Source organism: Scyliorhinus canicula, chromosome 21 (genome assembly GCF_902713615.1).
Source record: "Scyliorhinus canicula chromosome 21, sScyCan1.1, whole genome shotgun sequence".
Taxonomy (NCBI): Eukaryota; Metazoa; Chordata; class Chondrichthyes; order Carcharhiniformes; family Scyliorhinidae; genus Scyliorhinus; species Scyliorhinus canicula.
The window spans coordinates 65,238,353-65,257,483 of NC_052166.1; the positions used below are offsets into that span (position 1 = coordinate 65,238,353).

Below are 19,131 nucleotides of genomic sequence, written 5' to 3' on the forward strand. Positions count from 1 at the left end.
TTGGAAGAGGCGAGGAGGTCATTGACCTGAAACTCTGGTTACTCCCTCCACAAATGCTGCCTGACCTGCTGCGAACTCCCAGTATTTTCAATTCAGATTTTCAGCATCCAGAAGGCTACCCGGTGGCACAGTGGGGAGCACTGTTGCCTCGCAACACCAGGGACTGGGATTCAATTCCAGCCTCGAGTTTCTGTTTGTGTGGAGTTTGTACGTTCTCCCTGCGTCTGCATGAATTTCCTCCGGGTGTCCCAGTTTCCTCCCACAGTCCAAAGATGTGCAGGCTAGGTGGATTGGCCATGCTAAATTGCCCCCTAGTATCCAGGTTAGGTGGGCTTATTGGGATTTTGTGGGAAGGGGGCCTAGACTCAACGGCTGACTCAATGGACCGAATGACCTCCTTCTGCACTATTTCTTGCTTTCATTTCTGAAACAACTGTGAATTACAAAGAGGTTTGCTGTCCGCCAGGCTTTGCATGGACACAGTGGTAACCATCTTACTTGCACTCGAGTTCTCCCAGATCTCAGTTCCTAAGCTGCTGGATGTGGCCTGCCCCTTGGAGAAGGAGCCATCCTCGGCCTGCTCAATAACAGTGTTGGAAAGTTGCTGTTTTTTAACGAATCGAGGAGGAATCTTGGACGAAGACGTCCAGCTCTTTTCATTGCGGTTTTTCCCAGGCGCCTGCAAAGAAAAAAGGCCCATCTGTGAAAGTGAGAAATTTTAGCTCCTTATCAAGTATTTAACAATCCCACATTCTCTTTATCTTGCAGAACAATAACTATCTTGCGGTTTAAACCCTTTCATGAGCTCACATCTCCCCATCTCTGTAAAGTCTACATTGGTACAACCCTGTGAGATCTTTGCACTCCATTAATTCTGGCCTCTTGCAGATCCTCAATATCTTTATTTCCACTTTTGGCTGCCGTGCCTTCACCTGCTTAGACCACAGGCTCTGGAATTCCTTTCCTAAACCACTCCTTGCTTCTCCCTCCTCCTTTAAGATGCTCCTTAAACCCAAGCTTTTTGATGGTCACCTGCACTATTTTGTTAGATGGCTTGATATTGAAGTTTGGCTGATAATGCTCGTGATGCTCCAATGAATACAATAAAGTGTAATTTCATACAAATTGTTGCAAGTGGTGCAAGTCCCTATTTTCAGTTGCCTGATTTGGCATTGCTCCAGTTTAGTGTCATGAATATAACTGAACTTCCACTTTAGTTAGCATCATTTCATGCTGTGGCCAATTTAGCACCACATTTACAGAGTGGTGCCATTTGGAGCAACACTTTCCCACTGCTTCACTCCCTAAACCCGTTTGCCTCTTCCCTACCCAATCCATCCCACTTGTCACGTCCCTGCCTGATGCCGCTCTGACCTGCAACCCCTGCTCACCGTTCCCTTTTGAGCCCTTGCTCCCAGCAAGATTTTAGGAGAGGGAAGCGGTAAGTGGACGAAGGCAACGGCAGAGACTGGGGAGGAGGCCAGCAAAAGGCAGAGGGAGGAGAGGCCGGTGAAGGAGGAGTGGCTGGTAAGCAGGGCATAAGTAAAAAGAGACAGCATATTTCTTTGATATGTTTAAATTTATTTTATTTTTAAAATTATTTAATTTACGAATATACGTATTTGGTAATGAACAGTATTTCAACTCACATGGTATGTTTTTAATTTTTGTTTTGACAAGCAAGGTTCTATTTCAACCGAACTATAGTTTTTACATTGACTGTGACGTGAAAATCTGATTTGCGACAAGTTGTACTTTTCAGGAATGCAGCTACAACGTGACACGAGGAATTACTATATCCACGTAAACTCATTGAATCAAAGGGGAGAGGTTTAAAATTCTCACAAAAACATTGCTGAGGCATGGTGTCACATCATGTGCCACTCTATGTGCCATAGTGGTTAGCACAACTGCTTCACAGCTCCAGGGTCCCAGGTTCGAGTCCCGGCTTGGGTCACTGTCTGTGCGGAGTCTGCACGTTCTCTCCGTGTCTGCATGGGTTTCCTCCGGGTGTTCCGGTTTCCTCCCACAGTCCAAAGATATGCAGGTTAGGTGGATTGGCCATGATAAATTGCCCTTAATGTCCAAAATTGCCCTTAGTGTTGGGTTGGGTTACTGGGTTATGGGGTGGAGGTGTGGAATTGGATAGGGAGCTCTTTCCAAGAGCCGGTGCAGACTCGATGGGCCGAATGGCCTCCTTCTGCACTGTAAATTCTATGATCTATGATCAACGCTCAAATATAAAATTCACACCCACTAAACTGCCAGTTAGCTAAGCCAGACGCAGTGACGTAGAACCACTTCATTTGCAGTGGCTCAATTTGATGCTGAAGCTAACCCACATACCTGCAATGTCTGTTCTTTCTTCCTGCGCTCTTCCTCAAGCAAACGCCGGTGTTTCTTTGAGATGACCTCAGTAAACCCATCGTTCACTGTTGACACTGATTGTTGCTCCTCCACAGCCACAGCTGGATGATCATCAATAATGACAACACCTTAAAGAAGAGAGATTTCATCAGAATCTACCAGCATTCAAGTTACCGCTCAGTTAGTTGTGATTTTTAAAACCACACTTCACCTTCCCTTGTGAATGATGCCAGTATGTAGACTTCCTTTGCCCAGCTGTGCTGTGAACGGTAGCAGTGTGAGGTGTGAAATCATGGCTCAGTGAGTCTGAGTCACAATGTGGTGGGTTCAAATCCAACTCAAGAGACTTGAACAGATAATCCAAAGCAGTACGTCTTACTCATTCACAGGATGTGGACATCACCGACAGCTGATCACACCCAACAAGGCGGCAGTGAGCTGTCTTCTTCAATTCAACTGAGTTGCTCGTGAGGCCATTTCAGAGGCCAGTTACATTGCTGTAGGTCTGGAGTCACATTTCGGCCAGACTGGGTAAGGGAGCTTTTCTCCTTTAAAGGACATTAGTGAACCATATGTGTTCTACAACAATCCGATAGCTTCATGGGTCACCATTACTGATAGCAGCTTTTTATTCCAGATTTTGCTTACTTCAGTGAATTTAAATTCCCCAGTTGCCATGGTGAGATTTGTGGTATAAGAACAAAGTAAAGTACAGCACCGGATTGGATTGGATTTGTTTATTGTGCGTGTACCGAGGTACAGCGAAAAGTATTTTCCTGCGAGCAGCTCAAACAGATCATTTAGGAAATGAAAAGAAAATAAAAAAAAGAAAATACGTAAAAGGGCAACACAAGGTCCACAATGTAAATACATAGACACCAGCAAAGCATTAAAAGATTAGTATGATTATAAGAGATGTAAAAAGAGGATCTGTTTGGGAGAACTCGCAGAAAGTCACCACACTTTGGCGCCATCTTGCTGCAGAACAGGCCTTCAGCCCTCCAAGCCTGCACCAATCTTGCTGCCCATCTAACTTAAAACCTTTTAGACTTCTGGGGCTCGTATCCCTCTATTCCCATCCTATTCATGTATTTGTCAAGACACCCCGAAATGTCACTATTTTAAAAAAATATATTTTTATTGGTATTTTCAATTTTTACACACAGTTGCATTTTGTGTAATATGTACAGTACATGTGCTTCTTGTATATACATCCTGTTATCATCTGTCTTGGTGCGCTTCCCTCCTGCCCCATCCCCTTCTTTTGCTCTTGCTCTCTTCCCCCCCCCCCCCCCCCCCCCCAAAACCTCACTCTCTTTTCTCCCCCCCCCCCCCCCCCCCCCACAAAACCTCCCAGTTTGTGTAGGGTGTACACTACTTCTACCCTGGCTTCTGCTCTTCCCTCCCCCCCCCCCGTCTTTCCTTTGTGGTTTCTGCCTTGTGGATTGGGGGGGGGGGGGGGGGGGGGGGTGTCTTGCGCCCCCACCCCATCCCTCTGTGGCATTCCCCTCATTAGCACAGGGCTGTTTAGCACAGGGCTAAATCGCCAAAGCCTCCACATCCTTCTGATCAGGGTGGCTACCAGAATTGAACACTATATATTCTTAGTGTGGCCTAACTAAGGTTCTGTACAGCTGCAGCAAGACTTGCCAATTTTTATACTCAGTGCCCCATCCGCTGAAGACAAATGCCTTCTTAAAGGCACTGCTACACCATCTTTTGAAGAGACTGTACTGTTTTGAAGAGGAGCTGGAATTCTCCCTGGTGGCCTATTCAATGTTTATCTCTCAACTAACATCATTGAAACAGATGATCTAGTTACACCGCTGTTTGTCGGAGCTTGCTGTGCACAAACTGGCTGCCACATTTCCTACATTACAACAGTGAATACATTCATTGCCCGTCAAGCAATTTGGAACATTCTGATCTCGTACAAGACCCAATATAACAGCAAGCTCTTTCTTTCCTTCACTCATGCTACAGTCAATGCTTGGGAGACTCCTGGAAACTGTGAAACAGTTATATCGAAAACTGACAAGTGGATGGATCAATATCAGCATCGAACAAACTGAGAACTAATGTGAAAAATGCCCTTAAATCTGCGATAAACTCAAGAGTACAATGCAATCCTATATCTTTAGTCCCAATTCTAAAGTCAATCTTATTTAAATAGAAATATGTCTGTGGGCAGCACGGTGGCTCAGTGGTTAGCACTGCTGCCTCACGGCGCCGAGGTCCCAGGTTCGATCCCGGCCCCGGGTCACTGTCCGTGTGGAGTTTGCACATTCCCCAGTGTTTGTGTGGGTTTCACCCCCACAACCCAAAGATGTGCAGGGTAGGTGAGTTGGCCACGCTAAATTGCCCCTTAATTGGAAAAAATGAATTGGGTACTTTAAATTTAAAAAAATAAAAACAAAAAAGGAAAATAAATATGCCTGTACTTACTTGCATAATTGTTTAAATCAAACTGGGCCAAAGCATCAGTCTTTTCCTTTGCCTTTTTCATGCCAGATTTTACGTCTTTTTCTTTCTTTTTATTGGACGCATCCTTCATTGCATTTTGAACAGCCACTGGGTCATGGGGAACGACTCGATCTACACAGTACACCGTGTTGATGTTCCCCCCATTCACTGCTATCTGATCACACTGCTGGTCTTCGGCATACCTGTTTTGAGAAATGCAAGTCAGATAGAATGTCAGCCGCGTCAGTAATCCGACATCTGCCGGCGCCAATTTTGCCACTCTTACTCAAACTGAGTTACCTCAGGTCCGCGTGGACCTATAACTGGATGGCAGCACAATGCTGTGGGGTGATGTTCGCCTTGTCTGGCAGTGGAGAAAGAGTAAATAAAGCAAGGCCAGCAGAGGCCCTGCTCTGTCACAGACCCACAGCCGTATTAGTCAATGGAATACAATACAGACCAAAGCAGCGAATGCATCGACATTTCACAGCCTCTTGCCCTTTGGAGTGAGGGAGAAAGCAGTAAAGAAGCAACGCAACAAAGTAGGTTATGCCTTACGAAAGAGAGACAAAAAAATCAACAGAACCAGAAATTTGAGATAACATAATAATTGTTACTTTCGTATTAAATTGAAGAACTTTGTAATTCAGATTGGACAGAAGTGGTTGAAACAGATTTTCTGAAGTTGTGACATCTCATTACAGGTCTCAAATTGTGCAATCCTGCCGCATTTTTTACATTGGCTCCAGTTTCAAGTTTATTACGGGGGACTGTAAAGGGAGATGAACTGAAGATAGTCCTGGTTGCACTGCTGCCTCACGGCGCCGAGGACCCGGGTTCAATCCTGGCCCCGGGTCACTGTCCATGTGCAGTTTGCACATTCTCCCCGTGTCTGCGTGGGTCTCACCCCCACAACCCAAAAACAGGTGGACTGGCCATGCTAAATTGCCGCTTAATTATTGAAAAAAATGTTACCGTCCTGATTATAACTTAAAATGAGATAATAATCATATCTTTTTGGGTTTAGTACCACCACACAAGCAAAGTCTCAAAGGGAGAACTGGCAAAAAACTAAACACTTTGTCCTAGTAGATCAAATAGCCACATTATTTACCTTTTGTTCCTTGATGGTTGTCCAGTTGCCTTCTCATTCCTTGGACCAGTCCCATTAGTTTTTGGAGCTTTTCCACCATAGCCTGGGTTCGCCCTGCGGTTTTGCCTATCAACTGGACGTTGGCTGGAGAAACTGCGTTTAGCTAATTCTTTCCTCTGTCCGAGACCATTGTCTGCCACGTCTATTTCGGGTGCTAGGTTGTTGTGGCACACTCTGTTCTCTCTGTCCCGCCTCTCTGTAAAGTCACTGCTTTCAGAAGCAGTCTCCCACTCCTCGTTAGCTTGATCAGAGGAATTTTGATTGGACAAGTCTGGCGACTTATTGCCAGCTACAAGACAGGCCATTTCTTGATCATCGGTCCTTGCAGTCACATTAGATAAACCATGGTCTGCAGGAACAGCCACATCACTTTTCACTTCAGTGGCTGCATCTTTTTCTTGTTTGAGGCGCCTGAATCTTGGAGGTTTGTCCTGCCGGGGAGGTCGTCTTCTCCTTGGGGGCAAATCCATCGACCGCTCTCTTTTGGATGGTTGGTCATCTACAACCGAGATTCCAGAAAACAGAATTTTGTCTCCGACTCCATTTTCCTCTCCGGTATTCTCCAGTGCTACTTCCAGAGGCCTGTTGAGTACTTTTGTAGATTCTTTTAGAGGCTGCCTTTTGGACAATGGCATGCACGTGGAAGCATCACCATTCAGTTGATAGGTACCATTTACCTTGTAAATACCCCCTCTGTTTTGCCTTGAGGATATTCCCCGAGGGGCAAAGTTGCGTCCTCGCCCGGGGTTGCTCAGCCGAGGAGGTAATGCCCTCTCAAACACTTTTGAGAGTCCTCTTTCGTCCTCCACCTCACCAGCCATCGGCCCATCAGCTGGTATCCTCTTGGATCTCTTCACAGAGTCCTTGAACATATTTTTCCCTTCTCTGTCTGAATACACTGCATCACTGGTGCCTTCACTGCCAGCTCCAGATCCCCTCTGTCTCCGTCGCTTTGGTATATCTTCATATTCAGACCCCTCACTGCGTGTCTCGCTAGCATTTCGACGGCGAGAAGAGTTCTTTTGGCTTTCGTCTAAAGGGTTACTGTAATCCTTAGGATTTTGCCGGTTTCCTCTGCTCAAGTTGTTATAAGAACCTCGAATCTCTCCAGCCCGTCCATAAAAATCTCCTCGGCCTCTGCCCCTTCCCCGTCCTTGGCCTCTATTACTTAAGTTATGTTGATCATCATCTTCAATCCAGCTTCTCCTCTGCGGTGGAGGAAAATCAATGCCATCTTTATTCACTGGTCTTACCTCCCATGCCTTATTTTCCTTTTTTTGGGGTTTCTCTACTTCCCAGTCAAATTTAGCTGGAGGCACAGGCAGGACAGTCAATTCTTGTCTAACGTTCAAGGATGAAGTCTGTGATGATGGAGTTGTGCCACCACTAGTGCCTTTCAACACTTTGTTCTCAGTCTTGATTTGTTCTGTCTTAGTGTGGCTGTTTTTTGCAACAGATTCCAACTTTACTTTCTCTGTCTCTTCACCCTTCTCAGTCTTGAGGTCTTTAAGCACTGGTTTCTTAATTGGTCCAGATCGTCTGCCTGTCATTTTTCCGACAGTCTCACGACGATCACCGTGACTTCCTTTCAGTGGTTCCCATTGGGGTGCAGGATTAGGTTCCCTCTTTGGCAGATTATCAGTCTGCCATATTTCTGCCCTGAAACCTTTCTCCTCTCTGGTGGAGTCCTCGTGTTCGTTCACCATAGGGCTAGGGGGCTCTTTCTGGTGCACATAATCCCAGGCGTGAGACACCAGCTCTTCAACATCCTCAGGTGATTTAGAGGTCTCAGTGCTGTCCCTCATCAGGGACCCGCTCACTTGCTCGCTTTCAGATGCAAAAAGTTCTTTATGAAGCAATTTGGAACTTGTTTGATGCTGGAAGAGGACATCCCGACCCAGAACTGCTGACATATTTGGAGCTGCATCTGGCCTCCGGTCCTTTATTAGTTCAGTTTTTTGTTCCAGACGAACCATACTGAGCAATTTGTCTGCTGGTGCGACTCTGTACTCTTCTATCTGCTCCTCAAATGGATCTCTCTGAATCTTCATGGTCTGGTGGGAAATGGGATCTGCCCTCACAGGTGGAGTGGGAAGTCTTTCAATCCTGTAATAAAAAAAAAAGTTGTTGGGGGGTTAAAAGAAATACTGAATGGATCAAAAACATTGTCAGGGTGGAGCGACCCAACCCAGCAGATTCACAGCTTTCCTAATTTCTCTGGAAATATGGCAGTGACATTTAACAGTCTAAAATCGGAACCAATGTTTCCTGTAAATGTTCCTATACTCAACAGCACTGTGCAGGACACCCGCAAGTTGTCCCCTTTAAGATACTGTCCAGGATAATTTAAAGATCAGCCATGATCACAACGAATGGCGGAGAAGACGCGAGGGGCTGAATGGCCTCCTCCTTCTTCTATTTCACTTACAAATAAACAGGCCGCGCAGAACAAAAATAAATTAGAGGGGCCACTGATCAGAACCGTGATCAAAAATTTCAAGCTTAAAATTCTAATCACTTTTGTAAATTGTCCAAAACAATTGAACAGATCAAAGTTATTCGAAGACCTTCAGTTGGCTGGGCAGCTGGGTCGTGGTGTGGAGCGATGCCAACAGCGCAGGTTCAATTCCCGCTCCAGCTGAGGTTGCTCATGAAGGCCTCACTTCCTCAACCTTCCCCCTCACATGAGGTGTGGGGACGCTCAGGTCAAACAGGAGAGCAACCTATGGTCCTCTGGAACTATGTTTTTTCTCTCCAGCATTTTCTGCTTATAGAACAGATTGATCTATTCACATTCCATTTTAAAGCTACTTTTAGACTAAAGAGCAAATACGCATAATATGTATGAAATTTATTTAACCGTTGTCATCAGTGACCACGTGCGTACAATTCTTATTAGGGGGACTGCTTCTGTGGAGACTCACTCAGTCTTTGGTGGGCCAGTTATCAATCCGAAACTGGCATTGCTAGTGATCCTCTAAAGACAAGAAACTCACCTTGCATTTCTCTGTTCTGTACCGCTATCCTCTTGGGATCTCTGAGAGGTTAACATAAAAGTCCGGTGTGGAGGAGGTGGATAGTCCTCTTGACCCCAGCTAAATTGTGGCTCTGTAGATGGGCTTCTTCTCCCCTGTAACAGAATGGGAGGCCGGTCGTGCTGCTCGGATCCGGAGGTGACACTGTCTGAGCGATCTGGGCGCATCACAGGCTTCATCATTCCTACACAAAACGGATTCTTCTTAGAATATAAATGATCGAGTTTTGACTGAAAACTTATCAGGCATTATCCCTGCCCCTGCTTAACCAGTGAATACATAGTAAGCGGAACCAAGTAAAATTCCTACGGTCTCATGAATTTCTATGGAGACAAATCTGATTTTCTTTGCTCTTTTGTCTCCGTTGTAAGTGAGAGATAACAAACTTTTCTTCTGTAATGAGTAGAGGTGAGGAAGAGACGGTAGACAAATAGCCACCATGCTTTTGTGCATTGTCTTGCAGATTGGAAAGCAGCCTGCTTGCTACCACAGTTGCAGATAGATAGCAGTGGTTCAGAAAGGTGCAGACCAAAGAGAAAACACACAACACAATCCACATAGACCTGCCCCCTTAAAACGTCGCTCTTCCTGATCAAAGTGACAGTATTTAGGGTACTCCAATTGCAAAACAATTAGCAAATAAGACCATTCTACTTTACTGCATAGATATGAGAATTTCAATTTCTACAATGTTAGTCACATTACACGAGCAAAGATCACAGATGTATGAATGAGCAAGAAGTAATGAGAGGTTGTTTCCACTCAAAGTTCTAAAGAACTGGAAGTAAGCAGATCCATTCATGCTGACAAAAGGCAAACAAGAAGCAACACATACATAGATCAGACTGCGTTGGTAGAAAAGACCAGAAGATTCATTGCAGTGTAAATGTAAGCCTACTTGTGACAATAAAGATTATTATTATAAGATTGTATTTTTTTTTTTACTTCCACATCGACTTACCAGAGGGGTGAACCCCCGATGGGAAGAAGTCAATTGGTGGTCTTCCTGGACTCAGTCGAGGGTCCATATATGAAGGCATCATCATCCAACGAGGGTCATAGCCAAGCATGTGTGGAGGGGGTGGGGCAACTGGGCTGGGATAAATATGTCTCTGTGAATGCGAATGAGGGGGTGCAACCGACGGTGGCATCACAGGTCCCTGCTGCTGCTGCCGTTGCTGCATCTTTAACAGCTGCTCCTGGTTGTACACAAGTGGGAAATAATACAAACAGTATAGATTTACACTTTTTAATTGGACGTGCTGTGCATGAATCGCAAAAGATTAATCCGAATATCCAGCAAGCAATTAGCAAAGTTAATAAAATGCTGTTGTCTATTGCAAGGGGAATTGAATACAAGAGTAGGGAGGTTATGCTTCTGTTATACAGGGCATTGGTGAGACCATATCTGGAGTAGTGTGTAGTTTTGGTCTCCTTATTTAAGGAAAGAAGTCAGTGCATTGGAAGCAGCTCAGAGAAGGTTTGCTAGATTAACACCTGGAATGGGCAGGTTTTCTTATCAGGAAAGGTTGGACAGTCTAGACTTGTATACGTTGGAGTTTAGACAGGCAAGAGGTAACTCGGTTGAAACATGTAAGATTCTGAGGGTTCCTGACAGAGTGGATGTAGAAAGGATGTTACCTCTTATGGGTGAATCTAGAACGAGGGGGTCACTGTTTCAAAATAAGTGATTGCCCATTGCGGACAGTGATTAGAAAAATTATTTTCTCTCAGAGAGTAGTGAGGCTTTGGAATTCTATTCCTCAAAAGGTGGTTGAGGCACAGTCCTAGAATATATTTTAAGGCAGAGGAGATGGATTTTTGTTAACCCAAAGTATTAAGAGCAACGGTGGAGTTAGATCACGGATCAGCCTGATCTCACTGAATGGCTGAACTGATTTAAGGTGTTAAGTGACCCAGTCCTGCTCCTAATAGTTTTAATTCATATTGGAAAAGTGCAGTCTATTCCTATTGGAGGTACCTGCTGCTGCCGCTGGAACCTGGGTGGCAGAGACTTGTGGAACTTGTTGTAGTTTTGGATGGGCAGTGCAGGCTCATTCCCTTGTCTGCTGTTATCATCCTCACTTTCTGCAATGGCTGCAGCAACTTCTTTTTTCACCTTATCCTCAGCAGGGAACTCCACGGGCAGTTCACATTTTTCTGAAATTCATCACAGCAAAAAAATTAGCAGCTGCTCAGCAGATTCCACACACTGTATAGAAGTGTGCTCATATCATGACAGACACAAATGGAGAAAACATTCTTCAAGATATTGCTCAGATTTCACCTCTTAAAACACAGCTCATTCTCCTCACCCAAAGTAAATACCATATATACTCGCATATCATGCGATCTCGCGTATCATGCGATCTCGCGGATCATGCGACCCCTAAATTTTCGTCCCCAAAACATGATTTTATGCTATATCTCGTGAATCATGCGAGTCACTTTTTTGGAAATTAATGCCCAAACTAAAACTTCCAAATGGTAGCATTGTCTGTGGATTCTGCAGAGTGGACTCTGTTGTGAAAGCGAATGTTCGCGAATCGAACAGCTTTCCAGCTGGCGTTACTAGCGTCGTTCTGCCACTTGACGTTTCCGTTCATAAAAACGGCAAGTAAAACACCCGCGAATTCTGTGAATACTACTCTTCAGATTTTGACCACAGCATTCTGATGGGATGATGTTCAGCCACTTGACGTTTCCATTCATGTTTTTATGAATGGAAACATCAAGTGGCTGAACATCTTCCCATCAGAAAAAACGGCAAGTAAAACACCCGCAAATTTTGTATCGCGCGTATCATGCGACCCCCCCAAATTTAGGTTACAATTTAGGTCTTCAAAAGTCGCATGATACGCGAATATATACGGTATATCAGTATTCGTTATAGACCATAAGACATAGGAGCAGAATTAGGCCACTCGGCACATCGAGTCTGCTCCGCCATTCAATCATGGCTGATATATTTCTCATCCCCATTCTCCTACCTTTTCCCCTTATTAATCAAAAACCTATCTATCTCTGTCTTAAAGACACTCGGTGATTTGGGCACCAGCCTTCTGCGGCAAAGAGTTCCACAGATTCACCACCCTCTGGCTGAAGAAATTCCTCCTCATCTCTGTTTTAAAGGATCGTCCCTTTAGTTTGAGATTGTGTACTCTGGTTCTAGATTTTCCGACTAGTGGAAACATCCGCACAACGTCCACTCTATCTAGGCCTCGCAGTTTCCTTTAAGTTTCAAAACATCCCCCCTCACTTTTCTAAACTCCAACAAGTACAGACCCGAGTCCTCAACCGTTCCTCATATGACAAGCTCTTCATGTCTTGTTTATCACACATTCCACAACTCCTTGAATCTCCTTCCTGGCCTTTAAATCCCTTCATTGCTCTACTGACTCAGGACTACAACACAACACAGCATCACCCGCCCCCATCCTTACTCCTCAGCCTTCGTGCTCTCTGTAAACCCCTTCACCTCATCATCACTATCTCGAGATCTACCCACCAACTGTGCCATCGGCCATCCTCCTCAGCTTCACTGTTTCCTGCTCAGGAATCTGTTCCGCAGCCAAGTATCTTGAGACATTTCCCCCTGTGAAAGACAATTTATAAAAAATGCTGTGAATCTGGGTGAACAAATCTGAAGTTTGAATTGCAGCATTGGCACATTTCACATAAGATGATCATCCATAATGGCAGCGTTAATAGACTGAACTTTTGATAAGCAAGCTGATATAGATCTGCAATATGCAGTTTGGCATTTTTTTTGCATGGAAGTCATACGCAATGTTCTCTAGGCTAATTCATTAATGGCTGATTTACTATAGTCGTAATTGCGATAAATATGTAATGCTTCCATTTAGGTTAAATTTCCATTTATGATCCATTAACTCAAACCAAGTCTCTCAAATAAAAACACAGCAAGATTCGATGATTCTGACGATTACACCATATTTCACAACAATTTTGAGAACTAACAAGACTGAAAAAATTCCTATAACCAGTCAGTAAAACTATTCATGTTTCATTGTGAGTTATGGCTCCGATTCCAATTAAATAAGAAAATCCTTCAAATCCAGAACTGCCGTTAGTACCTTTTGGTAAATTCTGCTTGTTCTCAGTGTAGGGTTTCTGCTGTGCAGACAGAGCCACAGAGTCCTTGTTCTCCTTAGCTTCAAAATCATCCTTTTTCCGTACATCAAATTTAGCAGAGTTTTCTATCACTCCGCGTTTTTGATCGAGTTTCTTTAGTTTTTCAGCACAGGCAGCTAATCGCTCTTCCTGGGCCCGGCGTTCCTCCTCTTCACGCCTCCTCCTGACTCTTTCCAATGCCTCAGAGCGTTCATTGGCGCCAGAATTTGGCCGCTGTCGCCACACTTCATCTTTCTCATTGTGAGCATCTGCCCATCTATTAACTCCCGCTAATTTTTGGAAGACTCCAGCCTGATGAAAGAAATTAAACTTCCATTAAAAGGAAACATTTAAGCTGAAACTCTGGGATTCTGTGGGGCTCCAAAAAGTTCAATAAATTCATTAACCTGTCAAACCTTTCTTTGTCCCGTCTGAGTCCTTTTCCTACCACCCTTCAAAACCATGCTTCAACAGCTTGTGGCAAGAAAGGTTTGAACCCAAAACACTTGTTTTCCAACCTGTTGTTGAAAAAACACAAACCAGCCTCCCCCTGGACTATGCACATGGATAAACAAGGATTCTTCAACGTGAATGCTAAGAAAATGGATTTGGGGTAAGGGAAAATTCATGATAAAAGGGGTTTCAGAATCTGAGAATAAATAAAAGGGTGCCAGAAAGGGTGACTGCTCAAGGTCAGAATTTGCCTGCTGGTTTGAATCAAACTTTCTGCTATTATTCTTCAATGGATCAGCCAACAATATACATATACTTCACTTATCTTTCCATCAGATTCTGTGTAATAAATGCTCCTTAATAAGACCACTTTGCATAAACACATTAATCATGGTGATGGCCATAAAGGAAAAAATCTGAGACGTAAAGCTAAACTTTTGTAAATTACTGGTTACGCCTCAATTAGAGTACTGCATCCCATTCCAGCACTACACTTTAGGAAGAATTGTCAAGGCCTGAACTGATTCTACAACACGTTGCACCCAAATTCACATAATTATACTTGGTCAGACCTCACAGCAACAAGCAATGGAAGAAATAAAGCAAAAACATTTTGCTGGTAACGATCACAAAGCAGTGGTCTCTCTCAGCAGTCAATTTGCACATTCGTTTTTCAATACCATCTACATCACCACATTTGGAGGAGAGAGCAGCTGGGTGCATCCAAGGGAAATTGTCTATTTTTATAATTACGTTCCGAATCCTTGCACTTATCAGCAATTTCATTGTATAAATAATGTTATCATTGATGGCGTTACCATTGTGGGGCTGGTTTAGCACAGTGGGCTAAATAGCTGGCTTTTAAAGCAGACCCGGGCAGGCCAGCAGCGCGGGTTCAATTCCCATACCAGCCTCCCCGAACAGGCGCCGGAATGTGGCGACTAGGGGCTTTTCACACGAACTTCATTTGAAGCCTATTTGTGACAATAAGCGATTTTCATTTCATTTTTTTTTCATTTAATTCGTTAAGCATTTGCAGTGATTTAGATAGAAATCCTACTCTGCCAGTCATGGGGAACATGGTACAGATGGTGATGCAGTCGGATTTGGCTGCAAAGATGGTCAACCGTACTCTGAAATAGTCACTCAACAAGTAATTTCCGTTAAATTAACTCAGTTAAGACAGTTAATATAACTCGGTTAAGTGCACTGAAAATACCCTCGTCTCAGCAGTAGATAGGTTCCACCGTGGCTCAGGATCCTGTAGGCCGTGGGTTGACTGGCTGGAGGATAATGGGTTACCCCAAATTGATTCACTGCACATGGTGGGCTCCAACTTTGTTTCAAGCTTAGCATTTAAAGAACGCTGGCGTACAATTTTCATGTCTCTTTCCCTAGGGTATAAAGTTTTCAAGCGTTAAGACTATTATTTTGTGCTCATGCATATACAGCGAATGTGACAGACAGCTCAAGTGTAACAACTCCCAGTTACAATTTATTCCACCGCACTCGGCGTTAGAGACGGACTAAAACACATGAGCTCAACAACTTGTACTTATTCGCAGAGGTTTAATACAAAATACCAGACACGGAGTCACAGGAGGTAAGAGGAAGGGTGTCGTTGGTGACTTTGCTCTGGGCTATTTCAGTGATGCTCTGGGAAGGGTGGAACCGAATTTGAGTGATTCAAACAACAAACTGTGACAGCGACAGGCAAGGACCTTTGAGACAAAAACATGCTCAAAGATGAGGGGGACGGGTGTTTGGAGATGCAATTGTGGTTTGCAAGGATTTTTTAATAGGGGGCAAAACCAATGTCAGATTTGAAAGTGAAAAAGGGGGAGGGGCCATTTATATTGCCTAGTATCAAAGCCAAGGGAGTTAGGCAGTCAGCAGCGAAAAGGGGGAAGGGAGTCAAGGCCATTTTTCACGGGCTGACCAGTGCTTTGAGATATCCTGAGATCACAAAAGGCCTGATATAAATGCAAGTCTTTGTATTTCAAAAGGTTCGCCAATGAGTATTAGTCCATGGCTCATGCATCTTCTAAGTGAAATACAAACCATTTTTCTTTTCTCTCTCTTGACATTTCTTCATCCTCGTCATCACTGAATTTCAGCTTTTCAGAGTAATCCACTTCCTCATGTTTACCTGAATAAAGAGAAAAAGCGAAAGTGGGGCTGGTTTAGCACAGTGAGCAAAATAGCTGGCTTGCAATGCAGAACAATGAAATGAAATGAAAATCGCTTATTGTCACGAGTAGGCTTCAATGAAGTTACTGTGAAAAGCCCCTAGTCGCCACATTCCGGCGCCTGCTCAGGGAGGCTGCTACGGGAATCGAACCATGCTGCTGGCCTGCCTTCAAAGCCAGCGATTTAGCCCAGTGTGCTAAACAGCCGCAGCAACAATGCCAGCAGCATGGGTTTAATTCCCGTACCGGCCTTCCCGAACAGGCGCCGGAATGTGACGACTAGGGGCTTTTCACAGTAACTTCATTGAAGCCTACTTGTTATTGATTAAAGACAGGACGAAAATCTGACTGGACCGCCATATTTAAGCATTCTCAAAACAAAATGCTAAAATCTGTAAGGATGTAGGAACATAGGGTGTCGTTGTATGCCGATGACCTGCTACTGTATGTGGCGGACCCGGTGGGAGGGATGCCGGGGGTGATGGAGCTGCTAGCTGAATTTGGGACCTTTTCAGGCTATAAACTAAATCTAGGCAAGAGTGAGGTGTTTGTGGTGCACCCTGGGGACCAGGAGGAAGGAATTGGTAGGCTCCCGCTCAGGAGGGCAGGGGAGAGTTTTAGGTGCAGGTGGCCAGGGACTGGGGGACTCTTCACAAGCATAATTTCACCAGGCTTGTGGATCAGATGGAGGAGTTCAAGAGGTAATCCACTTCCTAAGAGGTATATCACGAGCCCAGTGGTGGCGGCGACCCTAAGAATCTGGGGACAGTGGAGACGGCATAGGGGGGAAACAGGGGGCTCGATGGAGGCTCCATTAGGTGGAAATCATCGGTTCATCCCGGGGAACACTGATGGGGGATTTAGGGGGTGGCATAGGGTGGGCATCAGTAAACTGAGGGACCTGTTTATTGGCGGGAGGTTTGCGGGCCTGGGGGAACTGGAAGATAAATTTGGGCTCCCCCAAGGGAACATGTTCAGATATTTGCAGGTAAAGGCGTTTGCTAGGCGACAGGTAGAGGGATTCCCTTTGCTGCCCTCGCGGGGGGGGCGATGGACAGAGTGCTTTCGGGGGTGTGGGTAGGAGAGGGGAAGGTGTCTGACATTTATAAGGTAATGCAGGAGGTGGGGGAGTCGTCAGTGGAGGAGCTGAAGGCTAAATGGGAGGGGGAACTTGGGGAGCAGATAGAGGACGGGACTCGGGCGGATGCCTTGGAGAGAGTCAACTCTTCCTCTTCATGTGCGAGGCTTAGTCTCATCCAATTCAAGGTGCTGCACCGGGCCCACATGTCCGGGACTAGGATGAGTAGGTTCATTGGGGGTGAGGACAGGTGCACCGGGTGTTCGGGGAGTCCTGCGAACCACGCCCATATGTTCTGGGCATGCCCGGCACTGGAAGAATTCTGGAAGGGGTGGCGGGGACGGTGTCGAGGGTGGTTGGATCCAGGGTCAAACCAGGGTGGGGACTCGCGATTTTTGGAGTTGCGGTGGAGCCGGGAGTGCAGGAGGCAAAAGAGGCCGGTGTCCTGGCCTTTGCGTCCCTAGTAGCCCGGCAGAGGATCTTGATGCAGTGGAAAGATGCGAGGCCCCCAAGTGTGGAGACCTGGATCAGTGACATGGCAGGATTTATAAAATTGGAGAGGGTCAAATTTGCCTTGAGAGGATCAATACAAGGGTTCTATAAACGGTGGCAGCCTTTTCTGGGCTTCCTGGCTCAAAGATAGGTATCTTGGTCAATAGCAGCAGCAACCCGGGGGGGGGGGGGGTTCTTTATTATTGTTTCTATTTTTTTCTATGATTATGTAACTTAACATTGTGTTAATTTAAGTTGTTGTTAATATGTTTTGTTGTTCATTGAGGATGGGCGAATGTCTATGATTGCTATCATTATTGTTATTGTTGGTATTTTATTACGGTTCGTCGTTGTTGTATAAATACAACATTTTTCAATAAAAATTATTTTAAAAAAATAAAAATCTGTAAGGATGTTTGTCTCACGGTACTGTTTCTTAAGAGATCCCATGTGCAAAGCGAACTGGTAAAACTTACATCTGAGAACAAATGTGTAGCACAGGAATGGGCAGATTTCCTGACAGGTTCAGTGCAAGTACAGAGATTTCAATTCAACAACTAGGAACTAAGGAACTGAACTTTTGACTGAAAGTGCCCAGCAAGATAAGCCAATCCTGAGCGTAAAGCAAAGCAATAGAGATGTACTTCTGAACCACTTTAATATTTTTCTTGAACAAAGCGTAACATGTCCTGGTGAAACAACAAGTGTCACCAGCACTTAGGACATTTTCTTCAACACAAAGCACAAGTCCTACCTTGCTAGGAGATCAGAGATTTTTATTTTAAAATGCTAAAGATGAGTTGTGTTCAGCTGATGGGGCTAAGTTTCATTGCATTTTTGTTTGGAACAATATCAAATCAGGGGCACTCTGAAGACCTGTTGACTTAATAATCTTCAGCCAGACATGTTGATCTGCACCCCAAGTGTTGTACAGTCCTGGGTCTGCAGACCACAAGGACCAACCACAATCAGTCCAACTGGTGTTTTCTTATTGGCTGGTATGGACTATTGGTGGATCTGAAGAGCTGCAAAGGGTTGCTGAAAGAACCTGCCATAAATGGGGTAACAGCGTTAGTTCATTATCTGAAAAGGAAAAATGTGCAGGTCACCGGAAAATGTCTGGGGAGTTGCATTAGGTGAATTTTTCCTTCAAATGGCCAGCACAGACATAATGAGCCAAATGGCTTCATTATGTGCTGTAACCAATCTCGGTCGGAACAGCACTGCAATTTTAATTCTATGTATAGTCAACTCTTTGCTCGCCATGACCAGATTGTCAGACACTGTCCATGCACTGTACTGCTGAGCATCTCCTATCCGCACAAGTGTGTTGACTAGCAAAACATTGCAAATCAAACAAAATGGGAAATCAATTATTGCCTGTAACTGAAATGCCACAAAAGTGCATATCATCGGCATTTGGTTAAAGTTCGAGGAATTTTTTTGATTACTCTCACCTGCCCATCCATCTTCTGTTTCAATGTCCAGCTGATCCAGTTCCTTGAGATCATCGGGATTGACAATGGCAGGCCGATCGGTTGGCTCACCTGGTCGCCGAGCAGGCCTAGCCTGGCGGGTAGGGCGAGTCACTCCTCGGGGATATCTGTGAGTAACCATATTGGGAATTAAAGGATAAAGCATGGCATTCATCCTTCAATATTAGAATGAATAATACAGGAGAGCTGGCTTTGGTGAAGCAAAGTGGAGCCAATATGCAAGCAATGTCAGAGAACACATAACTCTGTCCTTCACCATGTGCCTTCAATT

The 19,131-nt window shown here is 44.8% G+C and overlaps 1 protein-coding gene across 7 annotated transcripts in view; it reads right to left on the minus strand.

Annotated features, from left to right (window-relative positions):
• prrc2b (proline-rich coiled-coil 2B) overlaps nt 1-19,131 on the minus strand; it is a 79,632-nt gene that overhangs the window by 32,514 nt on the left and 27,987 nt on the right. For 6 of the 7 annotated variants that reach the window (XM_038781694.1, XM_038781698.1, XM_038781697.1 and 3 more), the window contains exons 9-20: nt 18,822-18,967; nt 15,667-15,754; nt 14,825-14,999; nt 13,116-13,464; nt 12,527-12,613; nt 11,000-11,178; nt 9,980-10,217; nt 8,980-9,202; nt 5,945-8,089; nt 4,813-5,033; nt 2,347-2,495; nt 499-679 (exon numbers count right to left, since the gene is read on the minus strand). In XM_038781694.1, coding sequence (XP_038637622.1) covers nt 499-679; nt 2,347-2,495; nt 4,813-5,033; nt 5,945-8,089; nt 8,980-9,202; nt 9,980-10,217; nt 11,000-11,178; nt 12,527-12,613; nt 13,116-13,464; nt 14,825-14,999; nt 15,667-15,754; nt 18,822-18,967 — 4,181 coding nt within the window. Of the gene's footprint in view, nt 1-498; nt 680-2,346; nt 2,496-4,812; nt 5,034-5,944; nt 8,090-8,979; nt 9,203-9,979; nt 10,218-10,999; nt 11,179-12,526; nt 12,614-13,115; nt 13,465-14,824; nt 15,000-15,666; nt 15,758-18,821; nt 18,968-19,131 lie in introns of all 7 variants that reach the window. The other variant, XM_038781700.1, reaches the window with a different exon arrangement.